Consider the following 27303-nt stretch of genomic DNA (forward strand, 5'->3'; position numbering starts at 1 on the left):
ATTAAAGAATTTAATGATAAAATAATTGAATAAGAATGACTATGATTATTTCGTTGGATGAATGAAGTATATATACATGTAGTCGTTTTTATAACTCATAATTTTTTAGATTATTTTATAATAAAATAATTGGATGCGAAATGACTATGATTACTTCATTGAAATAACACAAAATATTAAGTATATATAAATGTAATCATTTTTATAACTTAGAATTTTAGGAATTATAAATAATTGGATGAGTACGGCTATAGTTATTTCGTTGGATGATAATACGAAAAAATTAAGTGTGTATACACGCATTTGTTTTATAACTTAGAATTTTGAAGATTGGATACGGATGTTATTATTTTTTCATTGACTGATAATATTAAGAAACTGAACATATATGCATATAGTTGTTTTTATAATTTTAAAAATTGTAAAATTATTTCATAATAAAATAATTTGGTTTCAATGATTATTAGATAGTGAATTAAAAATAAGTACGTATTTATCAGTTTTTAGCAAACTCAAACGATAAATAAACTTTTATATTAGTGTGTGAATATTAAATAAAATTTTCCATTTGTAAGTCAATTCAAAAACTTTTACAGGTAATTTACAAATTTGGAGAAAGTTAATCTATAATATTTTCTTAAAAATATTGTAACTTTTTATTAAATTTATTCCTAATCATATTATTCAACCGAAAATCATGAAATTATGAACCATATGAATATAATTTGTAGGGGAGAGTTTAAATTTAGATAAAATGGAAAAGGAATATCCTCATTTTTGTTAATAAAAGAAGATATATATTATGTAACGGTTGATCACATATTAATTACTAATCATTCCTTAAATATATAAATGTTGATTATGAGAAACTTAATCTTTCCTAAATGGTCAACAAAAAGGGTAAATATGTAATACATTACATTTTAAATGTAAAATACCTTAAATGTCCAAAATTGTGTATACAATTTTTGTTAATTTATGACCGAAACTCTGGTACAGATGTCAGGCACCTTCGATTTAATTAATCTCAATTACAATTAGAAACATTAATTAATAATACTAATTAATTGGGGTGTAATTTAAGAATTTGACTATGATTTTTTCGTACTTTATGTTGATGCATGGGAGGATGGCTCAAATTGATGGTGGTGGGCAGGGGCTCCTACTAGTTTATTGTGTACGTAATCCAATGTAGTATTAAAATGAAGAAATGAGACAATTAATATATAGAGAAACAATTTTAGAATATGTACGTAAAATTCCTATAATTAATATATAGAGCAAACGCTAATAATCCTACCGTAGGTAGCAACGAAGGAAAAGCCCTAAAATATACTACTCCATAGATTCAACGAAGGCAAAGCCCTACCGTTAGGGGGGTCATGGTCATGGTCATGGTCATGGAGCGACGATTATGATCACACTTACATCGTAGATGAAGACATTCTCTCTCAATTCAACACGCGTCATTGTGTTAATGATGAAGAAGACGATGATGATGGAGAAGAAGCGGATAACTGCTGCATCATGGACTCAGGAGTAGGTGGCTCTGCCGTGGCCAGAATTTCTGCCCCCTCTGCAAAGCTACGGCTTTACGCTGATCTGATTGCATACACTGTATTCAAATTTGGAGAGTTAGGGTTTGGAACTAATTGTGAATAGCATATTCAAATGTATGAAACAAAATTATCTTGAGATGCAGTTTAAGATACACTAAAATAGACCTAGGGTAGGATTAAATTAGTATTATGCATGGTTGTAGAGTAGGGTGGAGAGGAGAATAATGAGGAGAGCCAGATGGACAAATTAGGAGGTGAGATGGTTAGTCATGAGATTACGGGGAAAAGGAGTCCATTCAAACCCGCCCAAATCTACAATTGTTAGCTAAGATTTGGTTGAAAGTGTGAATGGAGAAGATAAAAGTTATCTTGGGAACCGAACCGGCACTTAATATATATAGCCCCATTCATTTTACTTTTATAGTACTATATTTTGTGAATTGTTTTTGTTTTCTGTGTTGGTATATACAAATATGTTTTCAAGTGGTTATTGATATTTTCATAAAACAGGGTATATTTAGACATCAAATTTGGAGATGGGAATGTTGTATGTGAATTGAATAGATGAATCTGGTAATGATAATTGACTTCGTTATAGTATCAAAACAAAATGAATGACTATCTATAAATTTGTTGTGAAAATATGGAATCAAAACATGATTCCAAATCAAGATCATAAATTCATTCAAGGCAATAAAAACACAAAATTAAGTTTCTGCCCATATAATTATACGCATAATACCTAAAGGTTTGGAAATTTATATATGAATATCTACAATTTTAAAATGTGAGTCCTAGTTTTATTTTATAATTCTCTAGAGGGATATATAATATAACATTTAAGTGATATAAGCGAAGCATTTCTTTTGAGCACATGATTTAAAGAATTGATATTTAAAGAGTAACAGTAGAGTGTGACGCCCCGGACTTTTAATCCCCTTATTTATAATTAAGTTGGAATTTTTTTTAGCTCGATTAATTTTCGTTAGAAGGCGTGTGGACGTAGAATTTCCGTTGTAATTTCCGACTTTGAAATGAGTTAAGTATTTGTGTTGGGAAGAAAATAAAGTACAAGGAAATTTTGGTTGAAACATAAAAGTAGAAGAAATACTTTTATTAGAGAAATGTGGTTGCACCTTGACGAAATAGAAATTCAAAATATGGAGATATAATTTGTACATGCTTCGATTTCCACACAGTGTAACAACTAATCCTACTCTAAGCTATGAGATGAGCTAAGATCAAACTAGTAGCTAATATGGGACTTGGTCAAAAGCTACTCAAAGTCTAATGCTTGAACAATGGCTAAGTTTGGCAATAAAACAAAGGGAGTGAGGTAATGGATTCTCTCTTGTCTCCCTCCTCTTTTCTCGAAATTCCAGCCCTCCATATGACTCCAGGAAGGCAGCCTACACCTGCAAAGTTTACACAGAAAGGGGTATTAGATTTTAGACACAAGTAAGGATAGAGGGAGACACCAGCTCAATAAAGAAATGAGGAGAAATAGAGCCGTATAGGTCAGCCTGTAGGCTGCAAAATAGAGCCAAGATCAGCTCCCTTCTGTCAACCATTCAGTTACACCAAAGTAGGAACCAAGGCAAATGGACCTAGTGAAATGAGCTTGGTATATGCTCAAAAAGGGATCATGGGTCAGATTCCCCATCCCCTCAACCGAGGTCAATCTGGCAGCCAAGTTTATCACCAATTTAGCATGCAGAACACATTCATCAAAGATCAAAAGGGAGCTAAACTTAAAGCCAAAAGTAGTAACGCCCAATGCCCCAAATCTCTGCCACAAGAAGCCAAGGCCTTGGCCTATAAATACCGCCGTCCCCTCCCCACTCCACGATTTCATTCTATCAACTTTCACGAGTCAAAGGGTGCGACGGAGTGAGGAGCGACGACGAGCGAGGCGGCGGCACCAAGAAGGGCAGATCAAGGGGATAAACCGAGCAAGGTAATCACCAAACCCCCCTCTTTGCATCATGTAGACAAGTAAGATAGCGCAAAGAACATAGACTTTCCCATAGGATTCACCACAGTTTCAAAAGCAATTACAGTAGGCAGAACCTCATCAAACATTGAACAACAAGAGATAGCAAGTTCTCCCCGAGTTTCGTAAATAACCCCACGAGATCAGACAATCAATGATCGAAGTGCACTTAACCACTACGTAATCCAACAAAGTAGTAAACGGGGCAAGGGGGAAGGGACTTAGCTTTAGGTCGAGAATGGGTTAACGAGGCGAGCCGGACGCGGGGGCAGCGATGGCCAATCCGCTGGAGCCAACGAACGACGACTGCCCGCGATGTAGCGACGGCACCCCGACCGGAGTCACGCTGCTGAACTCGCCGCCAACGCCGACGATGGCGCTGAGAACTCGCCGAACGGAAGAGAGACGCCGGCGGTGGATGACGAACCGTCGGCGGCAATTTCGCCGGACGGAGAGGAGAGCTCGAATGAGGGAGGCCTCGACGGAGTAAGGAGGCGTGACGGAGGAAGTGCGCGCCGGCGGACTCTAGGATTCCCGTTCAGACGGCGACGATTCTGTCAAAGGGGAAGAGGGCGCCGCTACTTCCCGATTTTAATTAGGGATTTGGATTTTGAAGGAGAGGTTTAAAACGGGAGAAGAGGTAGAAAGAGAAGGGGGATCCGACGCCGGAAGCGGCGGCAGATTCGCCGGAGGAGAAGGTAGAAAGAGAAGGGGGATCCGACGCCGGAAGCGGCGGCAGATTCGCCGGAGGAGAAGGGGGATGGGAGAAGACGAGACGTCGCAGCCTCTGTGGCTGCAAATGTTGAAATTGGGAATTTGGAAAAAAAAAAGAGAATGTGAATGAAAGGGGGGGGGTCACGACGGAAGTTAGGAAATGGGTGTTTGACCCCAATTTGAATTAAAGTGGTTGTGGGCCCTAATTAATTGGAGTGATGGGTTTTATTTAAGGATTTGGGCCTTAAGGATTTAAAGAGCTAAATGGCCTAATTGGAATTTGGGCCGAGAGTTTTGTTGGATTGGGCCGTATAATTAAATTTAGTGGAATTGGAAGATAAATATTGTTGGAAAGGAATTAATTTAAGGAATTAAGCTTGGAGCTTAATTAAATTAATCTCCGAATAATTTGAGTTACGAAGGGGGAAAATATATAAGTTAAGACGCGAAAGGCCGACCGGCGTCGCCCCGCGACGCCATGGGCTGCCTTAAGAAAAATCCGAAGGAGAAGGAATTTAAGGAGGGGTTTTAAGAACCCATATTTTATTTAGAGAAATAGAATTTCTCCAAGATAAGTAAAGCGAATAATTAAATGCGGCCGCACGATAAAGCCGAGTTAGGATTAAAGGAAAAATCCTATAAGCCGAGACTAAGAGATAGATGCTATCCTATAGGACGCATGCATTCTTGTTCAGAAAAATAGTTCAAGTACTAATTAGCGTGTTACGCTATCTATTTTCAAGGGAGAAAATATTCAAGGGCAAGTGAGGCCTAACGAGGAATTTAATTGAAGATAAGCATACGAGGTGGACTTTCTTTTAATATCCAGCACTATAGTGTGGATATAAAGCAAATGTTTTGAAGTTATGAAATATCTTTTCTCAAAAATGAAGATGTGATCTCTCTTTTAAAGTTGTTGTCACGCCATAAAATATTTATTTTTGAGACCTGTCTGTGAGAGCTATATGCCGAGAGTTTGGCGATGCCAAAAGTTTAGTAACGAATTCGGTTCCCAATAGGACCGCAAATCCTATTCGGAATTACGTGCACGAGCGCTGTGAGCCATCCTAGAGAGAGGTTGGCCGGCGAGGGTGTTTGTTGAAGGTGACCACCTTCAACGGCACATTAGATACTCAGACAGGGAGGGAATACCAAGAACTTAGACTGATCAGTCGGACTTTTAAGATCACAAAAGAATTTAGTATGCTCGGGCCTTTTTAAGAAAAACCCCGTGTGATACTGTTGATGGGTGACAACTTATATATGTATGTTTTGTTTTCGGCACGTGTCCACTGAGTACTCATGTACTCAGCTCTGCAAGTATTTATAAATGTGCAGGTTGAACGTCAAGATGAAGGAATATTGATCGGAGTCGATGCTATTGAATAATCAAGTGGATCTCTCTACGATTCGTGTCTTCATACACGAAGTCGTTTAGTAAGGACCTATTCCGCTGTACTTTTGTCAAGTGAGAATTTTCAAAGTCTCACCTTCGAACTCTGATTTAGTTGATATGTCAAATCATTCTATTTTGAGATCTTGTAATCAAATACTTGCATTCTAATTTGCGGTATCAATTGATTGGCCTTTCGGCAAGTCCCTTGAGTTCTTTTCTCGTTTCGTTAATTCCACTTATTAGTCACGGATTTCCCGCTTTTGCTATCATTAGCAAAGTGCGTTCGTGACATAGAGAGAGGAAAGTATAAGAAAGAGAAAAATAGAGAAATAAAGTGGAGAACAAAGTAAGAGAGATGATTTATTTGCTAAAAAGAGAAATGGTTCATCACTTATAGTGGGACATCTCAAAAAGGAATATGACTCGCTTATCTTGGGACGAATGGAGTACCTTTTTAAACTTTTATGGTCAATCCTCTTACTTTCAATTTTTCACAATTAATTTTAATTGGTTATTTGCCTATAAATACATGAACTTTCACAATTTTCTGTTATATCCCCCAAACTTTATTTTTTGAATATAAATACATCAACTTTAGAGTTTTCTAGTTTTTCCCCAAATTGAAAAATCAAAACTGATATGGCAATTTAAAGCTTATGCGGCAATTGTAATTTTAATTTAAATAATTTAAATAACTAAAAGATTAAAAAACAAAGTTCCATGTAATCAACTTTCTTCATCCACCTCAATCCTCTTTTTCTTTTCTTTCTCTTCGTGTTTTGATTTCTCTTCTCTTTCGTAATGGCAACTTTCTCTTCCACCTTTTAGAATAATGGGTTAAGATTGGTCAAATCAAATTTAGCATAACTTCCACCTTTTATATCGAAATCTAATTCCATTAGTACTTCTGTAATTTTTTCCCAAATTCTAATTTTGAATTTGCTGTTAGAATTGATATGGAGTCCCACGACTTGGAGCAACTTGACCCAATGCTCGAGCGGGATATGCCTTGGGATGACATATTGGTTCTACAACTTGGAGGAAGAGAAAGGAGAGAGATAGGTGAAGAAGATGATGACATGGAATTTTAGTTATTTAAATTATTTAAATTAAAATTAAAATTGCCACTTCAGTTCTGATTTATCAATTTGGGGAAAAACTAGAAAACTAAACAGTTCATGCATTTATATTCAAAAAATAAAGTTTTAGAGAAATAATAGAAAATTGTGAAAGTTTATGTATTTGCAGGCAAATAACTATTGTGAGTGTAAATTAAGTTGATGTTGATATATATGAAACGACATGATTTTATTGTCAAAGTTATATTAGATTTTGCCACATATTGACAGTATTATTTTAAAGTTAAAATTTAAAACTTTCTATAATTGATATAGACACTTTAATTTAATTTCAGACATATTATCACAAACAATGTTAGTGCGTTATATTATTGGTGAATTTACTAAATTTGTTACCGAGTATTGTTTTGTAAAACACTAAATTGTTGTTGCATACACATACTGTATTTATTAATAGGAGTTCTACTCTCTCCGTCTCATGAAAATAGACTACTTTTAAAATGACATAGATTTTAATGCACAACTGGCTAGGTAAGAGAAAATAGAAAGAAAAGTAATAGAGATGTTGTTAGTGAACAACGAGGTTCAATTCATGGGAGAGAAAAAAAAATTCTAAAACAAAGGTTGCTATTTTTATGAGACAATCCAAAATGACAAAAGTGATTGAGTATTATTTTTGTGATGTGTAGATATTGCTTAATTATTTAAAATTCGTAGTAAGGATATAAATTAATATACTACTATTTCTTATTAAAGTAGAGAAAAATAGAAGATAGGTTTTATAGGAGAGAGATTATATTTTGGGAAAAGTTTTTTTTTTCAAATAGATTCCACATGTCTGCTTGACATATTGATGTATTAGGAAATATTATTTGCAATTTCGCATATTACTATTTAGTATCCTAAACTGGGTTGGCTAAAATCATCAATGGACAATACACACTCAAATTTATCTATTTATTTCTTGTGATAGTAGAAACTCCTTTCATTTGTGATCGTAACATAGTGAAGTCAAGTGGATGGATGTTGTTGATTGAAGATTAAGCATGTTTATTTTTGAAAAATAGTAGGAGTATGTGAATGAGAAAACACTACGTATTCTTTGCACTGCATTTAAGTTCCTCTTCTCAAAATAAATAATACTCCTCCTATTTGATTTTTAACATGGGAATCATCTCCAATGTTTGCCTTACTAATGAATAAAAATATACTCTTATGTTTATTGTTGTAAAATAACATGAGTCTGGTTTCTTTTTTTGAAATGTCCCAACTAAATTGAGTCACTTTTTTTGGCCAAAAAAACATCTAATCACTTTTACTTAATTCCATCTCCTACTTTACTTTATTCTATCTTTTTTGCCAAAAAAGAAATTGACTAATTTAGTTGGCAAATTTTGAAACGGAATACGATTCAACTTAGTTGGGATGGATGTAGTAGTCGTACTTAACTGGGGTGTAAATTAAGAATTTGACTAGTATTCGTACATAATGTTGATGCATGGGCGGATCAAGGATGGCTCAAAATAATGTTGGTAGGCAGGGCTCCTACTAGTTCATTGTGTATGTAATTAAATACTAGTAATAATTAAAATGAAGTGATGAGACAAAGCATATCGTCGAAGAAGCATATGTAGAAGAGGAGACATAATATCTCTACATAAAGAAACTGCGTACCATTCCTTTAATTAACATATAGAGCAAACATTTATAAACCTATCTTAGGTTGCAAGTTGCAACCAAAGCAAAGTCCTAAAATATATAGATTCAACTTCAACAATAAATATCAAAACACTATTAAAGATAAAAATACCCAACTACTACCTCCATAAATTTACAAAATTAATGCGAACCTATCAAGATAGTCGTGGTTAGGGATGTCAATCGGGCCGGCCCATCGGGTTTCGGATCAGCCCTACTCGGGTTGCGGGTCAATCGGGTGCGAGCTAATCGAGTTGTGATTTCTTTCAGGTTATAAAAGCTCAACCCTAACCCTAAAAGCTCGGGTTTCGGGCTAGCCCAACGGGTTAATCGGGTTACTACCGATAAGATTAACATTCAATCAAACTAACAATAAATGATGAAAATTAGCTATATTCATAAAATGTAAAATATTTATTTATGATAAATTTGATATACATGCTCAAATTCAATCATAAATACGATAAAATACTAATATTAGAGATATTTCATGAGATTTTAATGCTTGTTTTTAAATTTAAATATTTTTTTAGTGAATTTGAAGTTTTTAGTTTAATTATCGATTACTATTATATTAATAAAAATTGAATATATAATTTGTATATGTAATATAAAATTAAAAGTTATTTTTTAGTTATCTATATTATAAAATTAATCAATAAAGTGTCGAATTAAGAGTAAAAATAGAATAATATAAATTTTATCGGATTTTTAGGTTTGGTCCTAATGGGTTGCGAGTTAATCGGGTGCGGGCTAATTGGGTTTTAATTTTATCGGGTTAGAAATTTCCAACCCTAATCTTACAAATTTGACAGGCTATTCGGGGCAGCTCACGGGTTGCGGGCTACACTGACAAAAACGACCCTACAATCAATTTGGATCCATATCATATTATGTTAAACTAATCATGTGACAAAGATTCAACTTGTTACTAAACCTTATGGTTTGTTGAAGTAATTAAAATCCATTCAATTCTTTAAAAAATATTATTACGAAAAAAGACTTCAATCTCAATTAGACCTCCCTTCACACTTACACACGGGTCTTTATCAGTAACCATATCAACCACCATCTCCGCCACTATCACCGCCGCCCTTCACCGGAAAAACTCACATAGAAATTCAAGATTCTCAAATAAAGTAACGAAAAGAATGATGTGGCCATACCCAAACCATAGCCATCATTGCTTTCTTTTTTTCTTAGATAAAAAGTAATTGCATTAAACATAAAATACTTGATTCCAAAACCACCTAGCAAAGTAACCACCTCTTTTTTCTCCCCTCATCTCTCTTCACTTCTGGAGAGATGAATGAACCTCAAATCCATCACAGATCTAATAATAATAATAATCACAACCCTTACGATTACAGTACCAAATCGAGGAGCGGCCGTACTAACCTAGCATCGTGCGCCGTCGCCACGGTGTTTCTTCTGGCAATCGCCGCCGCATCCGTCGCCGTCTACTTCTTCCTCTTCAAGCCGAAGCCTCCGCTGATCGCCGTGAACGCCGTCCAGTTCCCGACATTCTCCGTCGCCAACGGCACCGTCAACTTCGAGTTCTTCCAATTCGTCACCGTCACCAACCCCAACCGCGACGAGTTCTCGCACTACGACAGCTCGCTGCAGCTCGTGTACTCCGGCGAGCCGGTCGGCACCGTCTTCATCCCGGCGGGGAGAATCGGCGGCCGCGGCAGGCAGAAGATGTCGGCGAAGTTCGATTTGCAGAAGTACCCGCTCGCGCTGCCGTCGAGGGCGGCGATCGGCGGAGAGGACGGCGCCGTTGAAGCAGCAGCGGCGGACACGATGGTGATTGAGACGCGGATGAAGCTGGTGGGGAGGGTTCGCGTGCTGCGGGTGTTCATGCACCGAGTGGAGAGCAAGGTGAAATGCGGGGTCACGATTGAGGTCACGCGCGGGACGGTTCAGGGCGTCCGCTGCTGACGTCACCTTTTATTCTGGTTGTTTCTCTTTTCCCGAAGGGGGAATGAATGTATTGAAAAAATATATTGGGAGCCTTATTTAGTAAGATGAAAAAATAGATGTTCATATCATTAATATTAATATTAATATTCTATGAGATTGCTAAACGCCATTTCAGTTTTTTCTATGAACATTCAGCATTAAGTTTTATTTGTGGGTGATCAGTGTAATACTAATACTAACTCAAAGGCAATGCAGATGCGTTTTCAAGGCTTGATTTGCCTCCTTGATTTTCTTTTCGACTTCTTCCTGCAACCAAGGCAATGCAGATACGTTTTCGATTGAAAAAGAGAAAACTATACTTACTACTTCCTCCGTCCCTTAAAATTTGGCACAATTTGATCCGGCACGGGTTTTAAAAAATATAATAGAAAGTGAGTTGAAAAAGTTAGTGGCATGTGAGTCATACTTTTATATATTAGTTTTAAAATAAAATGTGAGTGAGAATGAGTTAGTGGAATGTGGGGTCCATTACTAAAATGGTAAAAGTGAAAGGTGACAAATTTTTTGGGACGGACGAAAAAGGAAATAAATGACAAATTTTCAGGGACGGAGGGAGTAAATGCTCTAAAGAGTAAAAGAAACTATACCTCTTGGTAGTAGGTTTGGTGATGCCGAACACCCCCTTCATCAATCCATTCACATCTACGGACCGCTCCTTCGTGATGCTATCATGGTATATCTTGCTTCCTATCTCTGCTATCGACTCTTCGACTTCTTCCAACGTCTGGTCCATGTTCAGCTGCAATTGCCCTTTCTTGATGACAGTCACACTGAACCCGTTTGCTTTGGCTTCGCGGTAAGCATCCTACAAAGACAAGACAAGTCAAATGTTATGAAATCTACGCATATGTTCCTTTTATGAACAAGGGTATTGCCAAAAGCACAATATGATCAAAGAGAGACATATGCAGCACCATGCATCAAAGTTATGGATTACCTTGGGCGGTCTAGCAATGACGAAAACATTTCCATTTCCTAGCATTTCCATCTTAGCTTGTATGATATAGCAAAGATTCTTGCAGTCACCAGCATCCTCGAAAGCAATAACATGATATGGCTTAGGATCCAGCTCTAGATCAGCAGCCATCTCCAATGAATAGAAACCAGCTCTCTCCTCCCCATCCTCAACAGTGTACAACTCAATGCACTGAGAACATAATTCAAACAAGGAAAAGATATTGTTTAGGGACATAGCTGCCACAGCAATAAAATGTTACAGAACGTGTGTCAATGGGTACCATCAGACGCAACAGAATGACACCTGCTCAAAAAATTTGAATAAATCACAAAGATATGAATAGATGCGCACCAGAACATGGGGAAGATCTAGCCACCACAGGTAATCTTCTTCCTTTTCTTCAGCATATTCACGATACTTGCTCACAACAGCTTGGGGCCCATAAAGTTCCATTTCCCTTCTCACCTTATTGAGTTTCTGTTTAATGAATCCTTTTTCGGGGAGTTTGTCCATTAGCTCAGCTGCTTCCTTTATTTCTTTCTCGGTGATCCATCGGTCCAAATCTTCCCCTATGTCTCTCATTACAGCTTTGGCTTCCGGGTCTGATTCAGCATTATAAGACTCAAGAAAACCTTCAGACCATTTCTTCGTATGCTGCCAGAACGCCTTTCCCTGTTTTTTGCCTGCCCTAATAGAACCATCACTACCTTCTATTACAGTCTTTGAAGACACTGAAATATCTTTCTTTACTTCTGCCCTTGGATCAGAGTCATTTGCTGCCACAGCACTATTCTCGAGGGAAGATAGTTTTTCTGATGTATTAACATCTTCTTTTGCAGTTTTCCTCGAGAGAAACGAGCTTTTAAGGCCTTCAGAAACAAGTTCCTTTCTTTGTTCCACAAAGTTGTTGAGGAACTCAGGGTTCCTCTCTGCAGGTGGGACTTTCCACCGAGGTATGACTTTCTCTGGCGGATCATACACACTAATGCCATCTGTTGTAAAAATACAAATCATCAACTAATATCTTCCACAACACTCTCCACTTGAACTATCACTTACCAACTAAAGTCCCATAGAATATTTAGAATCATTAATATGGTGGAAGAAATGCTGTTGGGAGTTTCTTAGTCTAATTTGTTTCTAGTCGATTAATTCTAAGATAAAACATTTGCAAGACCATGAAAATTTTCCAAGACATTTTAACATGATTATAGGGAAAGATACCCACATTTCTTATAGAGTTACACAAGAAAACAGCAACACCCAAAAATCTTCTCTACTACATAAGCTGGCAACAACCAGACAAGATGTGTCTGATGTTCAAGTTGAAATAATGATAAAATCAAATAACAAATTGTTTTAAAAACTAGATAGGAAGAAGAGTAAGTGGATCGATAGATCCTAAGCTAACTTAATCAAATTGAAAAAATTGGATGCCTTATCAAATAGGCTCAACTCAGCTCACATCACTATAACAAAATTAACATTGCTTGCTCTCTAAAGCAGCTTCTTAAATTAATTTAGGACTATTTATCCTCTGTTACTGAACAATAAGAGGAAGGGCTTTTTATAACAACGAATCCAGGCATAAATATATATAGCTCAAAATTTAGAAAAAACAAATAAAGCAGGAACAGTAACAAAATTGAAACAAGCGAAAGAAAGAGAGGTTAACAAAGAAACTCAAGTGGTCAAAGATATATATCAAGAATATCAGTATATCACAAGGGAAAGGACGTCGGGATTGATAAACTTAAAATCAGTAATTAATTAATACTAGTACTATGGTATAAAAGAGATGCATGTTGCAATACTTGTTGAAAATACTTATAATATGTTTGGCAGTTCAAATAAGACTAATGCACAAGACAATTCTCTCCCACCAACTATATCAACATGCTCATGACCCATCTAAAGCTAGCAATTAGTAGTACTCCGTATTTCTTAAATTTAAAAAATGGAGTGATAATCAAATATATTTTTGAACACATATTAAATAAAGAGGAAACAAAGCCATAAATAGATATATAGAGCTAGATTTGAATTGATCTGTTTCATATTTTCAAGAAAGGTGCATAAGAGATGCCATTTACCTGCTCCATAATCAAGGTTATCTATGTTTGAATGAAGATATTCGTGCAACTTCAGCAGCTTTCTGTTCTCTTGTTCGACTTTCTTGTCAAGGCCATTAAAGAAGGCGAGCTTATCTTCTTCATCCATAAGATGAAATGGATCTCTTCCTGACAGCTCATTATCTCTTACTTTGAATACAATCTCCCTAAGCCTCTCATCCTTCATCCATTCAAGTTCACTTTCAGCATCATCTGACTTAAGCTGCGTCAAATCAGTTTCTGAACCCAATCCTTGACTTGCTTTCTCCTTTGCAAGCTGATAACTATCTCTGAAGCCAGCTCCAATCTTGTCCACAATGGGCTCAAATTCGTTGAAATTCTTCTCCATCCAGTTTTCCTTACTTACTAATGGAGCTAGCTCATTCGTTGTATCATTAACTTCATCAGAAGTAGCAAATACAGACTCTTGAATACCTACCAATGTTCCATTATTTGCAGTATCTTCAGATTTATGGTTCCTGAGCTGAGTAGGAACTTTTTCTGTCTGGGGCTTGCCCGGTGCATCAACTTTAGATTTTTGTATGCCCCCTAGAAAAGACGATGTATCACTTGAGCTATTACAAGTCCAGCGAGTCTCAATATCTGTATCTTTTGCCTTGGGGATGTTATCTACGGGTACCCCAGCAACTTTGTTAGAGATATTAACATCATGATCTGAGTATATTCTGGATGTTTCTGAATGATTTAGGTTATCCGCATTTCCTTGTGGAGTTTCACTACCCAGGCTGCAATCTTCAAATGGATACGAAAATTCATCTATTCCACTTGTAGGGGTAGGATCATGTACTTTTTCAGTTAAATCCATTACTGGGCTTGTGTTACCAGATGCCACATTTGCAGTGGGTACCAGACTAGAAATATCCGCGTGTTCGTTGTTTCCAACATCATCTTTTTGATTCCCCACTGGTGTTTGATGCTTCCTTAAAAGGTACTCCCTTGCTTCCTTGGCATATTTTATGATTCTTATTTTTTTGGGGGAAGAATTTTTATATTGGTCTGAACCATCGGAATGTACATTGGCATCAGTCAAGTTTGAGGATGCTGAAACCTCTTTCTCATAGCTCACTTCTGATTTCAAACTTCCATTAGGGGTGATGTTATGGAGCTCTGTCTCACATTTATCATCTGAAGCTCCATTGATGGACAGTTCAATACCATCGTCTGTGTCAGTGTCACTGTCAGTGATGGACACATGTTCTCTCCTTTCATCAATATCTTCAACAGATACCTCCTCCTCCCTAGGAAGTTCATTTTTTGAAGTTGCATTAGACTTTTGCAGAGCGTCTCTTCTCTCAGTTTCCCGTGCATGCCGTGCCATTGCCCTAATTTCTTCAATTTTGCCTTGAAGTTCATTTTCAGAAGTTTGGTCCACTATCCCCAGTTGATTATTTGATCCCTTTGCCTTAATAATGCTGTTGACAAGTTCTTCTTTATCAAGTTGAGGCCTATTTAACGACACGCCTTTAGGCTCTACGGGCACCTGCATTACTTCCACACTACCTTTCACCATCTTCTCTTCTTTCGTTCTTGCTTTCATTTTCCTCCGCAGCATTTCCTTCTCAAAAGCTGTGTATTCACCTTTACTATCCTTGCCAACAGTGAATAGCCCCCTAATTGCCCAAACCACTGATAAGCCACATAACACTAACACTCCAACCTTTGACATACTGGGAAATGAAACTGACTTCACTGCGACACTGCGAACTGCTTCCACAAAACGTGATCCCTCAGCACCAGATTGCACAAACTTAGCCACTGAACTATTCTTGGGAATCACATTACTCCCCTCCTCCATCTCTCTTGCCAAGTCTTTTGCAAAAGATATCTTAAAATCAACTTCAGCCAAGACCTCGTCTTCGTTATCCAACTGAGGATCAACCCGACTTCGCCTCAAAATCTCATCTTCATTCACCACTACCCTTTCTACCTTACCTTCAGCATCCTGAAATACAGAAAATATAGGACCAGTTCCAATGCCCCAAAATTGGGAGTCCTTCTTATACTGCTCAACCCAACCCTCCAATTTGTTCCACATGATAGATTCCCCTATATTCTTTTTCCTAAAATCCTTTCCCAATTCTATCACACCCTCATTCTGACTTAACTTATCAACATTCTTTCTAACTTCACCGTAAGCATCAAGCGGTTCGTCACTAACGCCACTACCACGCTCGAGATTCAAGGTCATTTCACTAGAACTTTCAAAATTGGAGTCATGCGTATTGAGTTTATGAAGGTCTTCACTCACCTGATGCTGCTTGTGTTGTTTGGTGAGTTTCTTCCTCAGATAATTCTGGCGGCTAGAAGCTCTGCCGAAATGAGCTGAAATCCGGAAGTTTCTCGACGGAATTGTGCGAAATACATTTGTAGAAAGCGGTAGTTGCAAAGGGAATCTCTTCGAGTTAGGTATGGTCAGCGTTGAACAATATCTCGTGCCTTTCCATGTGAGGAAGGAAATTGGTGCAGAAATTTGAAGATTTGTTGATATTCTGGAGCTTAGAAACTCCATGAGCATCAACTATTTCCTCAGGAGCAGAGAGAAACAGAGGAGAGGAAGAAGATAGAGGGTTTAACGGTTTCGGTGCCTAAACCCACGGCCGCTGAAATGGCAAACTCCAAATACCAAAACGATTTTAACTTTCTTTTTTGTCCTTGATGTTCATAATTTAAATTCTATAAATCACATTTTATCTATTACAGTACAATTTTAAATGTTTTTATGTATTAAAAAAAATTAATATTGCATATTCCGGAAGGGGTCATTCAAGTTTGCATTACTTGAGTATTTTAAATCAACTTAAATGGATACAAAAATGAAAATATAGCAATACAAGTTTTGTAGAGATAAAAAAATTCTGATTAGCATTGGATTTATTACTTTATATATAGATGTTTTTATTTCGCAATTCAGTTTTTCTTTTATTCAAACACTTGGGTGCAGTATATAGAACTCACACTACAATCTAATGGTACTGGTTTTAATGCAAAACACAAACTAGTACATTTCAAGAAATTGTCATAACATATGCCCTTGTGATATAGCAACCATTTTTTAATTTTGAAGTTACATTTTTCTGAAAAGGGAAGAAAACAGCCCAAAAACAACAACAATTGAAGCAGCATTAGCTGCAGAAGTTGGGTATGCAAGCTCCTCCCTCTAGGTTCTGTTGTTCCTTCCATATTCGCCCCGTCACACGAAGCTTGAGTTCTTTCCTGTCCCCTCCTGAGAAGAAGAGGGCCATATTCCGTTGTATGATTAGGCCATCATGGCTGTCCCTAACCTTCCGGTGACTGTCTCTGATGCTCCGAGGGGTGCCCTCCCATATAAGCTTCCGGCCGTTTCCCCCAACCTCCAAACTGTAGCTGTAGTTACGGGCATCCATCTCGTCTCCCATGAATCGAAGAAAAGCCATGTAGACAGGAGCCATGCCCAGTTGGAAAGCTTCGAAATGCAGGCAAAAATACTGGCCAAAACAATGGAATACCTTCGGAAAATCAACAAGGTCTTCATCAGGGATCTTGACTTCAATCGAGTAAACTAGCATTCTTCTAATGCAACTTTCTTGATAAGTAATCAGAACAAGATATCATAGGGTTCTACAGTTCTACTGGTGAAGGATGGAATTTAAATGAATTCAAAGTCCCACAAAATGTTATTGATCTAGACTTAAAACGAGTGGTTCACCAGCATATTCAATCACAACTTTCTTGATAAGCCCTACTTGATATGCTAATACAAGAACTGTAATCTGCAAAATGCCATTATCGTGCAGTAACCGAGCTCAAAGAATCATTTAAATATTAAAGAAACAAGCAGTGATTTTTAGGAAACAATCATTGTAGAGAAATACTCACAGTCAGCATCCATGTGGCATTCTCTACATCCCGAGGATTTGATTTAACATAGCGATGATTGAATGTGCATCCAGAATGCATGTCCACTTTGTGATCGTCACGCAAGTGAGCAACTAGGTAAGGAATATCCCCAACGACGGAGCACTCTGATCCAGCATATGGGCAGGTGTAAGGCCTAAAATTACAGGCTGCCTCATGTTTCAACTTACCATAATAAGGAAAGATCTCGGGGCATCCAAGGGTGGAATACTTGCAAGGAAGTTCAAGTGATTCAGCAACCTTTTCTAGTGCTAAACATCTTATATCACCAAGCTCATGCCTACAAGTCGGACATTTGTTATGGACCCTTACTTTACATGTCGAACATATGGTATGACCGTTGTGACACTGCAGGAAACATCTTTACATTAGGACAAACAAACAACTAAGTATAATCAGCATAACACACTATAACTACAAGAACAATTCATTTTAAGGCAATCTAGGGAGTATTAGAAAGGATGGCTACAAAGGCCCAAACAATCAAGTAAATTCTCATCTAAAAATTTCGCATCAGCAGCTTGAAGGTCAAATGCTAATCCAAAAAACATGAATATAGTCAAGTTTCATCCCTGTAAATCTCCTGCCAGTGTTTTATTACAGCAAAGACAATTTTATGATGTGACTCAAGTCGAGTGGCACGCCCTGAACAAGCTTTGATCGATTTCGCTCAATCTGCTTCTTCTAGGTCCATACTCTAATGCAGAAAGGGAAACAAACAGATTTTGGCAAACCAGAAAGAAATTTCCCAGGGTTTAAACCCATACTTTTTGTATATTCCCAAACAAGATCAAGGTAGACAAGGTTCATCCAAATAACAAGTTTTTTTTTTTAATATTGGGACAAATTTCCTATTTTTTGCAGAAATTGGACAAGATCGGTGAAACCTAAAATAGTAAAAAAAAATAATGAAATAATAATAAAAAAAATAATCGGCGAACCCTAAAAAAGTAAATACCAACTCATTCACAAATTTATCCCAAATTAAAAGCAGTTCGAGCAGAGGATAGGAAAGAAGAATCAGATTCCACCAGCAATTTCTACAAACTTCCAAGCCGAAGCATCAATCAACACGATCCCAACAAAAAAAAATTCAACAGATAAAACAATCAGAAAGATTCAACCTTCAAGCATATAAACCCATCACAACGGTAAATAAAAACCCATTTCCCAAAAATATCAAGAGGTATTATTAAATCTTCAAAAGAAGACGGCAAGGGAAAAACACAAAAACTTCAGATATAAAGAGAAGAGAGAGAAACCTGATGGATTGGAGGGTACATAGAATTGGTGCAAACAGGGCATTCTAGAAGCTCGTGAACACTCGTCGCCGGATTAATAACTATCCCATTCAGATTATTGGTGTTGATATTAGTGTGAGACGACTTCGAAGACGAAAACTGAGAAGAGATCTCATCTTCGTCCATTAATCCGTCAGTTACGCATTCAATGCTGGATTCCATTCTCGCAATTGTTTACTTCTTTGCTCAGATCAAACGGCTGATCATTTCTGGAAGTCGAGAGTGCGAGGAATTCTTAGCCCCTCATGGCGATATTTTGAATTTGGGGATTTCTCAGAATTCTTTTCCGAGATTTTAATAGTACAAAAGAAAATTGGAGGAGCCAAGGGTTCTCAAATGGAGGTGCTTTTCTTGATGGAGTGCTCTCTTTTCTTTTTAAATTTGTTTTCTCCTTGTTTGTGTGTGTATGTGAGAGAGATATGTCAATTTACTCCTTGCCATAATATTTATTGATTTAAAAAAAAACAGATATGAAAAATATGGTTTCTTCAAATGGCAATTCAGATAGGGAAAGTTATCTCAATATTGTTGCAATTAAGCATGCACAAACCGAACCGGCCCTGTGGTTAACCGGCGGTTCCGACCGGCGGTTCCGAACCGCCGGTTCATGAACCAGAACCGGCACTGGCGGTTCAAGCGGGCCGGTTCAGGTTCGGGAATATGACAAAACGTAACCGGCGGTTCAACGGTCCCAACGGGCAGATTCCGGCTAGGGCGTAGGGTTGCAGGCGAGGTGTGCAGAAAAATCGGCGGTTTCTGACGTAAACCGCCGGTTTTCGACAGTTCCGGTGCTTTTCAGGTGGCAGAGCGTAGGTGGCAGTGTATAGGCCTGAAAACCAGTCAGAAACCGTCGGTTTTCGGCCAGAAACCGTGGACTGAACAACCGATTCAGGCGGTAAACAGGCCGAATTTGAAATTTTATTTTTTTATTTCTTCCAATTTTACTCCTTTAAATACCCCACTTCCCCTATCATTTTTACTCATCTCATTCTTGTGTTAACAACAACAAGATGACGAGTACGACGTGTCTATAATGTCGGACTCGGACAACAATGATGATAGATCTCATTCTCGTATTCCGTCTAGCACCGGCAGAAATGAGGAGATGCCTCCTCTCCCTCCACCCACTAACACTACAAAAGTTTTGAAATCTGATATTTTTGTTAAACACTACAAGAAGGTCCCGGTGGTGATTCCAAGTCCTCATGATCCGCACTCTCAAGAAGAGACATCGGCGTTTCATGCATATTGTAACTATTGTGATAAAGTCTACAAATTTGCGAGTGGTGGGGATATGGCACCCTCCGTCGTCATTTGGTGACAAAGTATCCGGTAGAATGTGGCACTACCTCTACCCAAACCCAACTAAACTTCCAACCCAGTGGCTCAGGTTCGTCAGGTACGCCTCGTTTTAAATATGATCAAAAAAATTTGCTGACGTTATGACTAGATGGGCTGCAATGAAGCATTTTCCTTTTAATGTTTATGATGATAAAAAAAAATTGAGGTTACTATGCAAAGTGGTTTAAACGTAGCTATCAAAAGAGTAGGCCGAATGACCGTTCAACGATCTATCGTTAGACAATGTTTAGAGAAAGAAGTTGAATTATCACGTTATTTACTTAACTTGGGCCACAAAGTGAACATTTGGTTAGATGTATGGACTGATTGTTTTAACCGGCATTCATACATGGGCATTACGGTTCACTTTGTGGACAATAGTTGGACTTTGAACAAGCGTTTAATTGGTTTTAGAGAATTTGAGACACCACACTGCACCCGAAATTGCTTCTTTAATTATTCAAGTTTTGAATGAGTTTCAATTATGCAATAAGATAATTTCTGTTGGTTTTGATAATGCAACTGCTAACACTGCAAGTATTAGTGATTTGATTGCGGCTTGTGCTCTGGTTATTGGAGGTAAGTATTTTCATCAAAGATGCATATGTCATATTTTAAATTTATGTGTACAAGATGCGCTTGAATTATGGCAAAAGCATGTTAGTACTGTTAGAACTGCAGTTAAATTAATCCATCAAAAGCCAGCTATTGGCAAAGCTTGGAAGAAATATTGCCATCAAAAGAATGTAAGATATACGAATTTTACTATAGATGTGTCTCATAGATGAAATTCGACATATGATTGTCTGAATTCTATTTTGACGCATAAAGATTCTTTATGTGATTTTTTTAGAACCTATCCCGTTCATGATTTATATCTTTCGCATAGTTATTGGAAACATAGCGTGGCTTTATTTAAATTGTTCAAATATTTCAAAAATGCAACTGTTGAATTATCGGGTGTTTATTATTTCACTGTTGTTCGTGTTTTAGAGCATTGCATGTATATACCACTTGGTTTTAAAACTGCAATGAAAAATGCTTACTCTTCACCTGAATTGATGTGTGTTTTATATTATATGATTGAGAAATGGCTAAGTATTTCAGTGAGATTCCAACGGTGTTTTTTATTGCAAAGGTCTTGGATCCAAAATGAAAATTAGCCGGTACCTCAAAGATTTTAGATTTTTATTATAGCAATTTGAGTTCTATTGATCTTGGTCCACTTAAAGTATTGCAATCGGATACCAGTGACGAATTCAGAGTAGACCTCTCAGAAACATTTCAAATAAACCTCCCGAACCGGTCAATTATCCAACAAACCTTCGAGTTTAACTTGCGTTCTCTCTACACCGAATATGAAACCAAGTATAACAGTACCCACCAAGTCAGAAGACCCCCCTCCTCAAAAACATAACTTTGGCTTCGCATTTCAAGCCGATTATGATGACCCCGATGCGCAATCCCAATTAGCCGACCTATACAACTACAACACCGAGGAAGGTCCTCAGGTATGGTAAGTGAGTTAGATTTATATTTCGATTCACTCTTTTCCTTTGGTGATGAAGGTCCTACTCCTCCCGCCCAAATCGACGTCCTCGATTGGTGGAGAACACACAAGAAAGATTTTCACATACTTGTGTCAATGGCCAATGAGATTTTTTCTATTCCGGCTTCCACTGTTGCCGTCGAATCCGCTTTTAGTGTTGACTCGTATGTGTTGAATGAATCAAGAAGTAAGCTCTCCGTGAAAAATATGGAAGCCGTGATGTTACTTGATGATTGGGCCAAAGCTGACGTAAGAGAACAAGAAAATGATTGGGATGATCGTCAGGAGGGATCACAAGAAGAATTCACCGGGGATGAATCGTAGGCCTACCGTCAACCGCTGGCCAAGCCAAAGAGGTAAGTAAGGTAAGAGAACTACGTGGGCTTTGTTTCCCTAATGTAAATGAGCATTGGGAATACGTATGCACCTCAACTTAAATTTTAAATTTAAGTTGAGCTTAAGTCCTTTTTCCTTTATTTCTTTTTTTCCCATTTTTTTCTACTTTAAAAATATGCAAATACAATTAAATAATTGTATTTGTATATACTCTAGTCGATGAAATAGATTTCTCTATAAGGCTAAATCCGGGAAACTTTTGACAATTCTACTATAATTGTTGATTGTTAAACTAAACTCAACATTTAAAGTTGAATTGCTAAAGGTGTCCTCAATTTAGTTATGTAGAAAGATCTCCTTCGCCGACTAAGAGTATATATACTTATAAAATTATTGTTCAGAACTTCTAAGTCTTTTTTGTAGTTTGTAATTAGCTTCGTTGTTGACTAATAGTCTCGTTGTATTTAAATTTTTGTTTAAGACTTCAAGACCTCAAGATTTTTTGTGATTTGTAATTGTTGTAACTTGTAATCTCAATAAAACTGCAACTTTCATCGTGTTTTTTGAATTGTATTTACGCACATTTCATAGATAAACAAATAAAAAATGCAAAAAAAAAATTGGCGAACCGCCGAACCGGCCCGAAATCGGCGGTTCAGGCCAAAAACCGGCGGTTTTGAACCGCCCCATAAACCAGAATCGGAATCGCCGGGACCCTTGGCGGGCCGGTTTCGATTCATGGGGATGATGAACCGTGAACCACCGGTTCATGAACCGGAACCGCCGGTTTCGACTCGTGTGCATGCGTAGTTGCAATTATTAGTAGGAGTATTTCATGTTGTGTATCCATATTATAATTACTTACTATATTGGCTTAATGTTTGCAAATACATAAGCAAAAATTATTTTTTTTAATATAATACCCACTTGGCACTTGGTATATAGTTGGTGGATGAATAATTATGCAACCAACCTACTAAGAATTCTTGTGCCAATATATTATTACTATATACAAATTGAGTTTACTCGGGAAATTTGAAATATCTAAAATAATAAAATATGTACAACTATAAACGAGTTCACATTTATTGATCACATCTACGAATGTGCTATGATATAGAAGGTCCCTTGGATAAGACTCAAAAGGGTGGATTATGTCCTGTTTCTTTCTTGATGGGGAATCAAAATGGGACAAAAATAGGGTTGAGAGCTCATAAATGCAGGCTTAATTGTAAAATATTTTAAATTTGAAATGGCATGGACCTAATTAAATATGCATGTCAGATGCTAAGGATGTTCTTCCATGCCCGGAGCACTATATGTTAGGGCATGTGGAGCCTCGTCTTCATTTCCAGGCTCAACTTGTAGTCCCGATGGACGAGCGAAGCATGTGAGAGTCAATAAGGACGCTCCGTGTTTTGCTCTGATAAAATAATTTATCTAGCTGTTTAGTTTGTGTGTTAATTTTTCACATTAGCCTTTGTTGACCGTCTAGTACTATAATAAATTTTCTTGCTATTGCGAATAACAGTAGTAGTGCATAACTAAACGGCCATAATTCATTATACTCTACAAAAGAAATAGCGTGTTTGAAAAGTTGCTTGGATTTTTGCCAGCAGATTGGGTTATGCCAATAATTATTAGCAATGATTGTCGAAGGTGTTATACTTGGAGCTATAGTGGCATAATTATAAGAATAATGCTATGCGGCCACATTATGGTCAGTCATAAATTAATTAAATAACAAAAAAAATTGATTTTTTTTCAAATTTTTGGTTTAATACTACTTGATTTTACTTTTATATCATCTTCATTATATGTTACTCAACATGTTAGTGTTGCTCTTTCGTAGTTTTTGCTCAACTTATTACTACTGTCATTTCTTGATTGTTGCTCAACGTATACAGTAATTCGTGATATTAATGTGTTTTACGTAATGGAATTCAAAGATAAGTATCAACTCGCAAGTCCATTCACACACATATAAGTTTATATCGGTAATTCTAATTTTTTTATACATGTAAATGGACTAAATTAACTCTTTATGGCCGGCCACATTATGGTCATTTAGCATCACTCTAATTATAAAAGCAAAATCATTGCTATTACAAATTAATTAAAATCAATATTAATTTCAAAAGCAAGACAAAAAAATAAAAGTAAAAAGGAGCACTAGAGTGACACAAAGATTTATGAAGCATCTTTGGCTTGTTTGATTGGTTCGACAACAATTCCTTACTCCTCCCGTCAAGATCTCCATTATTCTTTATGCCCTTTAAGCCATGTGCCCTATGTTTATTCACTCTTCTTTCAATACACTAATTAGTGAAACTTGGGATGGGAGGAGAGGGGACCCCCTCTTTTTACCCTTATAAAATTTTCGTGTTTATGCAAAAATAATCAATACCTACTATTGTAGTATCATTGACAGAGCGTATTAGTTGTTGTTGCCGGCTTCTCATAGTCTTCAATGATTCACATTTTCCTCAATGCTCGCCACATTTCCTGTCAAAATCAGTTGAATGTATCCAAATTATTGCATTTATATAATATACTACAACATCATGGATAATTTTGAAGTCAGATATATTAATATATAGTTACCTGACAAACTGTTTGTAATCACCTGGAGAGAGGCAATGACTTGGTTTTAGCAGGACAAGACACGGCTATTTTATTTTTCATTCTCTAACATACCACAAATAATACAGAGCTTTAAAAAGTTGGGTGAAAACTGCGAGGCTGCAAAAATGAGGCACAGACAATAACCACAGTGGAAACTGTCCAAAACTAACTACTAGTAATTGCAATTCACCTAATGAACCAAAACATAAGTGTACCTCGAGAAGAGCTGCTTTGGTTACTCAAGAGATGAAATTTTGGGTATATTTCTAATTCTACCATTGTTAGGAAATGCCCTCTTCTGCTATTGTCAACTGTCGGATAGCAGAATCTCTGGCATTAGTGTTCAGTAACCTTTGAGCTAATCTGTCTTTATAAGTTTCTTTCTTTTTCAGCATTGATGCGAGCGTTTGTATCTTCCTTTCCATAATAGGATCTTGAAGAAGCAATTGCTGCACCCCGGACTCAGAGCATAGCTTCACTGTGCTCGCTTGAGACCTGCTTGTCTACTTCTCTCAGTTTTTAGTCCTCTCTGTCCCTCCCTCGAATATTCTTTACAGCTTGCTTCAGTAGCTGGTGCAACACATTACTCTCGGCATTGGACTAGATTCTTCTGGTTGGTTTTGGCTGACAGTCTCTTCGGTTGATTGGATTTCCTCCATCGTCTCAAGGGATGATGGGTACATGAAACGGGCAAACTTTCAAATCTTTTCTTTGACAAAGTGCATCATTCTTCAAAGGAGCTCTACATGGTTGGATTTTGAGAGGCTTTCCTTCAGTTCTACAATTTTCTCGGCTTGTATAGCTGCATGCATCCTGGTCGACCCTACCCCAGTGAATTTCAACATCCAGTCCCCTTTTGGTTAGCCAAGACATCCTCATTTGGTCCCCAACGATCCGGGAAGATTCCCAGTTAAGAACTGTAGCTTCAGCCAAAAGCACACTTCATACAGGATCGTTGTGACTGTTACTTTCACTGCTTCAAGCATTTCTTTTCTCAGTTACATTCGACAATTTTATAGCTCTTTTTTACATCGAGATTTCTTATATCTATTATATTTTTCAAAGCAGAACCCCGAAAGTGAGATCGGCCACTTCCACTCTTATAAGAACAGAAATCCACTCCTGCACTCAAAGCAGTGATAACAACTTCATTCTAACTATCTTCTAGGAATATTTCCCCTCTTTCAAAGAAACAAGCTGGATCTGTTGTAGTTCTGAGTTACAAAATTCTGCCATTTCTCATTATGTACAGGATCAAACTGCATGCCATCATCCTTCATCCTATTATTCGTAAACACTCAAATCAATTTCATCAATACTGGTATGTATCTCCTCTTTTATTTTTGCTTCCACAGATTCATATCTCTTCTTCTCATTTCTCTCTCCTCCTCACTTGCTGTATGCATGCTGAATTAGCTTGCAGGTTAGGAAACTGGAAACTAAGGGTATTCTTGAGATAGTCGTAACCTAATCCAAGATGTCAATAATGAATTCCAAACAAACCACTCCACTTCTCACATAACTCAATTGCCTTTAAGAAATGAAGAGATTATTCAACAGAAGCAGGAAGCGATAGTTTCTACTTTCTTCCAAAACCAATAATACTAAGGAATGGATCCAAGTACTCAACAAGCCGACTTCTTGAAAAGCTCCGAGCGCATGAAAAAGCTCATCTACTATGAGAACTGAGAAGTGAAAGATACCATACCTATAACAGATAGTTCATCAAATAAAGTTATAAACATATTTATCATTAATGAATATAAATCAATATACAGAAAATGAAGAAAGCACATTGAGATAATATACAAAACTGAGGTGTGCATCATGCAGATGTTCTGACAAAAAATGTAAAGCATTTTCTAAAAAAGTAATAAAAACAGAAACATTGTCACAAACATAAGCATTCATGAGCAAATTAACCAATTGTTCTAGCATAAAATAAAATGCGGCAATCAAAACATGTTCTCTTATATCTGGATATACCAAATTTGACTAAACAAAGATCATGTGAGCTGATTACAAGCTTACAGCTGAACAGGACGTAGTGAAATCGATGCCGAAATAACCACCAATATATTTCTACATGCCGCTAATTGCCCAAACTCTAAATCAAACACACACTTAAGTCTTAATGAAGAACTTCAAAATCTATTCCAAACACGAAGACAACCAATTCTACATCACAAGAAACAAAGCAGAAATTGCTGATAACATCTAAAGTTGAATCGTGCCTGAGAAAGGTTGCGCTTCATGAGATACATTAGGGATTGGGATGCGAAACGGAGCTGCAGTCGGACTAATGCACCACGAATTTGATCGATCCACCTCCGCCGCCGTTGATTCAACGGCTAACTCTGTCAAAGCCACCTCCGCCGCCGTCTCCCATCTTCCGCCATCACGACGTCCCAATCTGGGTTTCAAGTCGGTTTATCGTTGGCTTTGTTCCCGGCGGTATCCTATTTTGTTGTTTTTCGTGAAATGTAAGAGCATCTCCAGTGGTCGGCGAGCGAGCAGCTCGCCGAATCGGCGAGAATTTCGGCGAGGGTACGCCGATTCCCGGGCGCTCGCCGATTCTCTCGCCGATCGGCTCGCCGCTATTGCAGCCTCCCGATCGGCAAGAAACCGTAGAGCGAATTTTGTTTTTTTTTCAAATTTTCGAAACACTATATATACACGATTTGCACGACATTTTCATTCGCACCACTTGTTTTAACGAGTACTCTCTCTATCTTAATTTCTGTA

General features: G+C 37.4%; 3 protein-coding genes and 1 pseudogene across 3 annotated transcripts; 1 reads left to right on the plus strand and 3 right to left on the minus strand.

Moving 5' to 3' along the window:
* The first annotated feature begins 9537 nt into the window (after positions 1 to 9537).
* On the plus strand, positions 9538 to 10526 carry LOC121751671. The gene has a single exon (XM_042146478.1). The coding sequence runs from the start codon at positions 9745 to 9747 to the stop codon at positions 10378 to 10380; it is 636 nt and encodes a 211-aa protein (XP_042002412.1). The 5' UTR covers positions 9538 to 9744; the 3' UTR covers positions 10381 to 10526.
* LOC121751662 lies at positions 10458 to 16123 on the minus strand. Its single transcript, XM_042146465.1, has 5 exons — positions 13474 to 16123; positions 11732 to 12372; positions 11360 to 11569; positions 11010 to 11227; positions 10458 to 10668 (listed from the first exon to the last, which is right to left on the minus strand). Exons 1-5 carry the CDS (start codon positions 16025 to 16027, stop codon positions 10626 to 10628), a joined length of 3666 nt encoding a protein of 1221 aa, XP_042002399.1. The 5' UTR covers positions 16028 to 16123; the 3' UTR covers positions 10458 to 10625.
* A 365-nt stretch (positions 16124 to 16488) lies between these two features.
* LOC121751679 (E3 ubiquitin-protein ligase SINAT3-like) lies at positions 16489 to 19123 on the minus strand. Its single transcript, XM_042146484.1, has 3 exons — positions 18669 to 19123; positions 17368 to 17754; positions 16489 to 16997 (listed from the first exon to the last, which is right to left on the minus strand). Exons 1-3 carry the CDS (start codon positions 18867 to 18869, stop codon positions 16635 to 16637), a joined length of 951 nt encoding a protein of 316 aa, XP_042002418.1. The 5' UTR covers positions 18870 to 19123; the 3' UTR covers positions 16489 to 16634.
* A 4962-nt stretch (positions 19124 to 24085) lies between these two features.
* LOC121790026 lies at positions 24086 to 26947 on the minus strand (annotated as a pseudogene).
* Positions 26948 to 27303: the final 356 nt, after the last annotated feature.

Source organism: Salvia splendens, chromosome 1 (assembly GCF_004379255.2).
Source record: "Salvia splendens isolate huo1 chromosome 1, SspV2, whole genome shotgun sequence".
Taxonomy (NCBI): domain Eukaryota; kingdom Viridiplantae; phylum Streptophyta; class Magnoliopsida; order Lamiales; family Lamiaceae; genus Salvia; species Salvia splendens.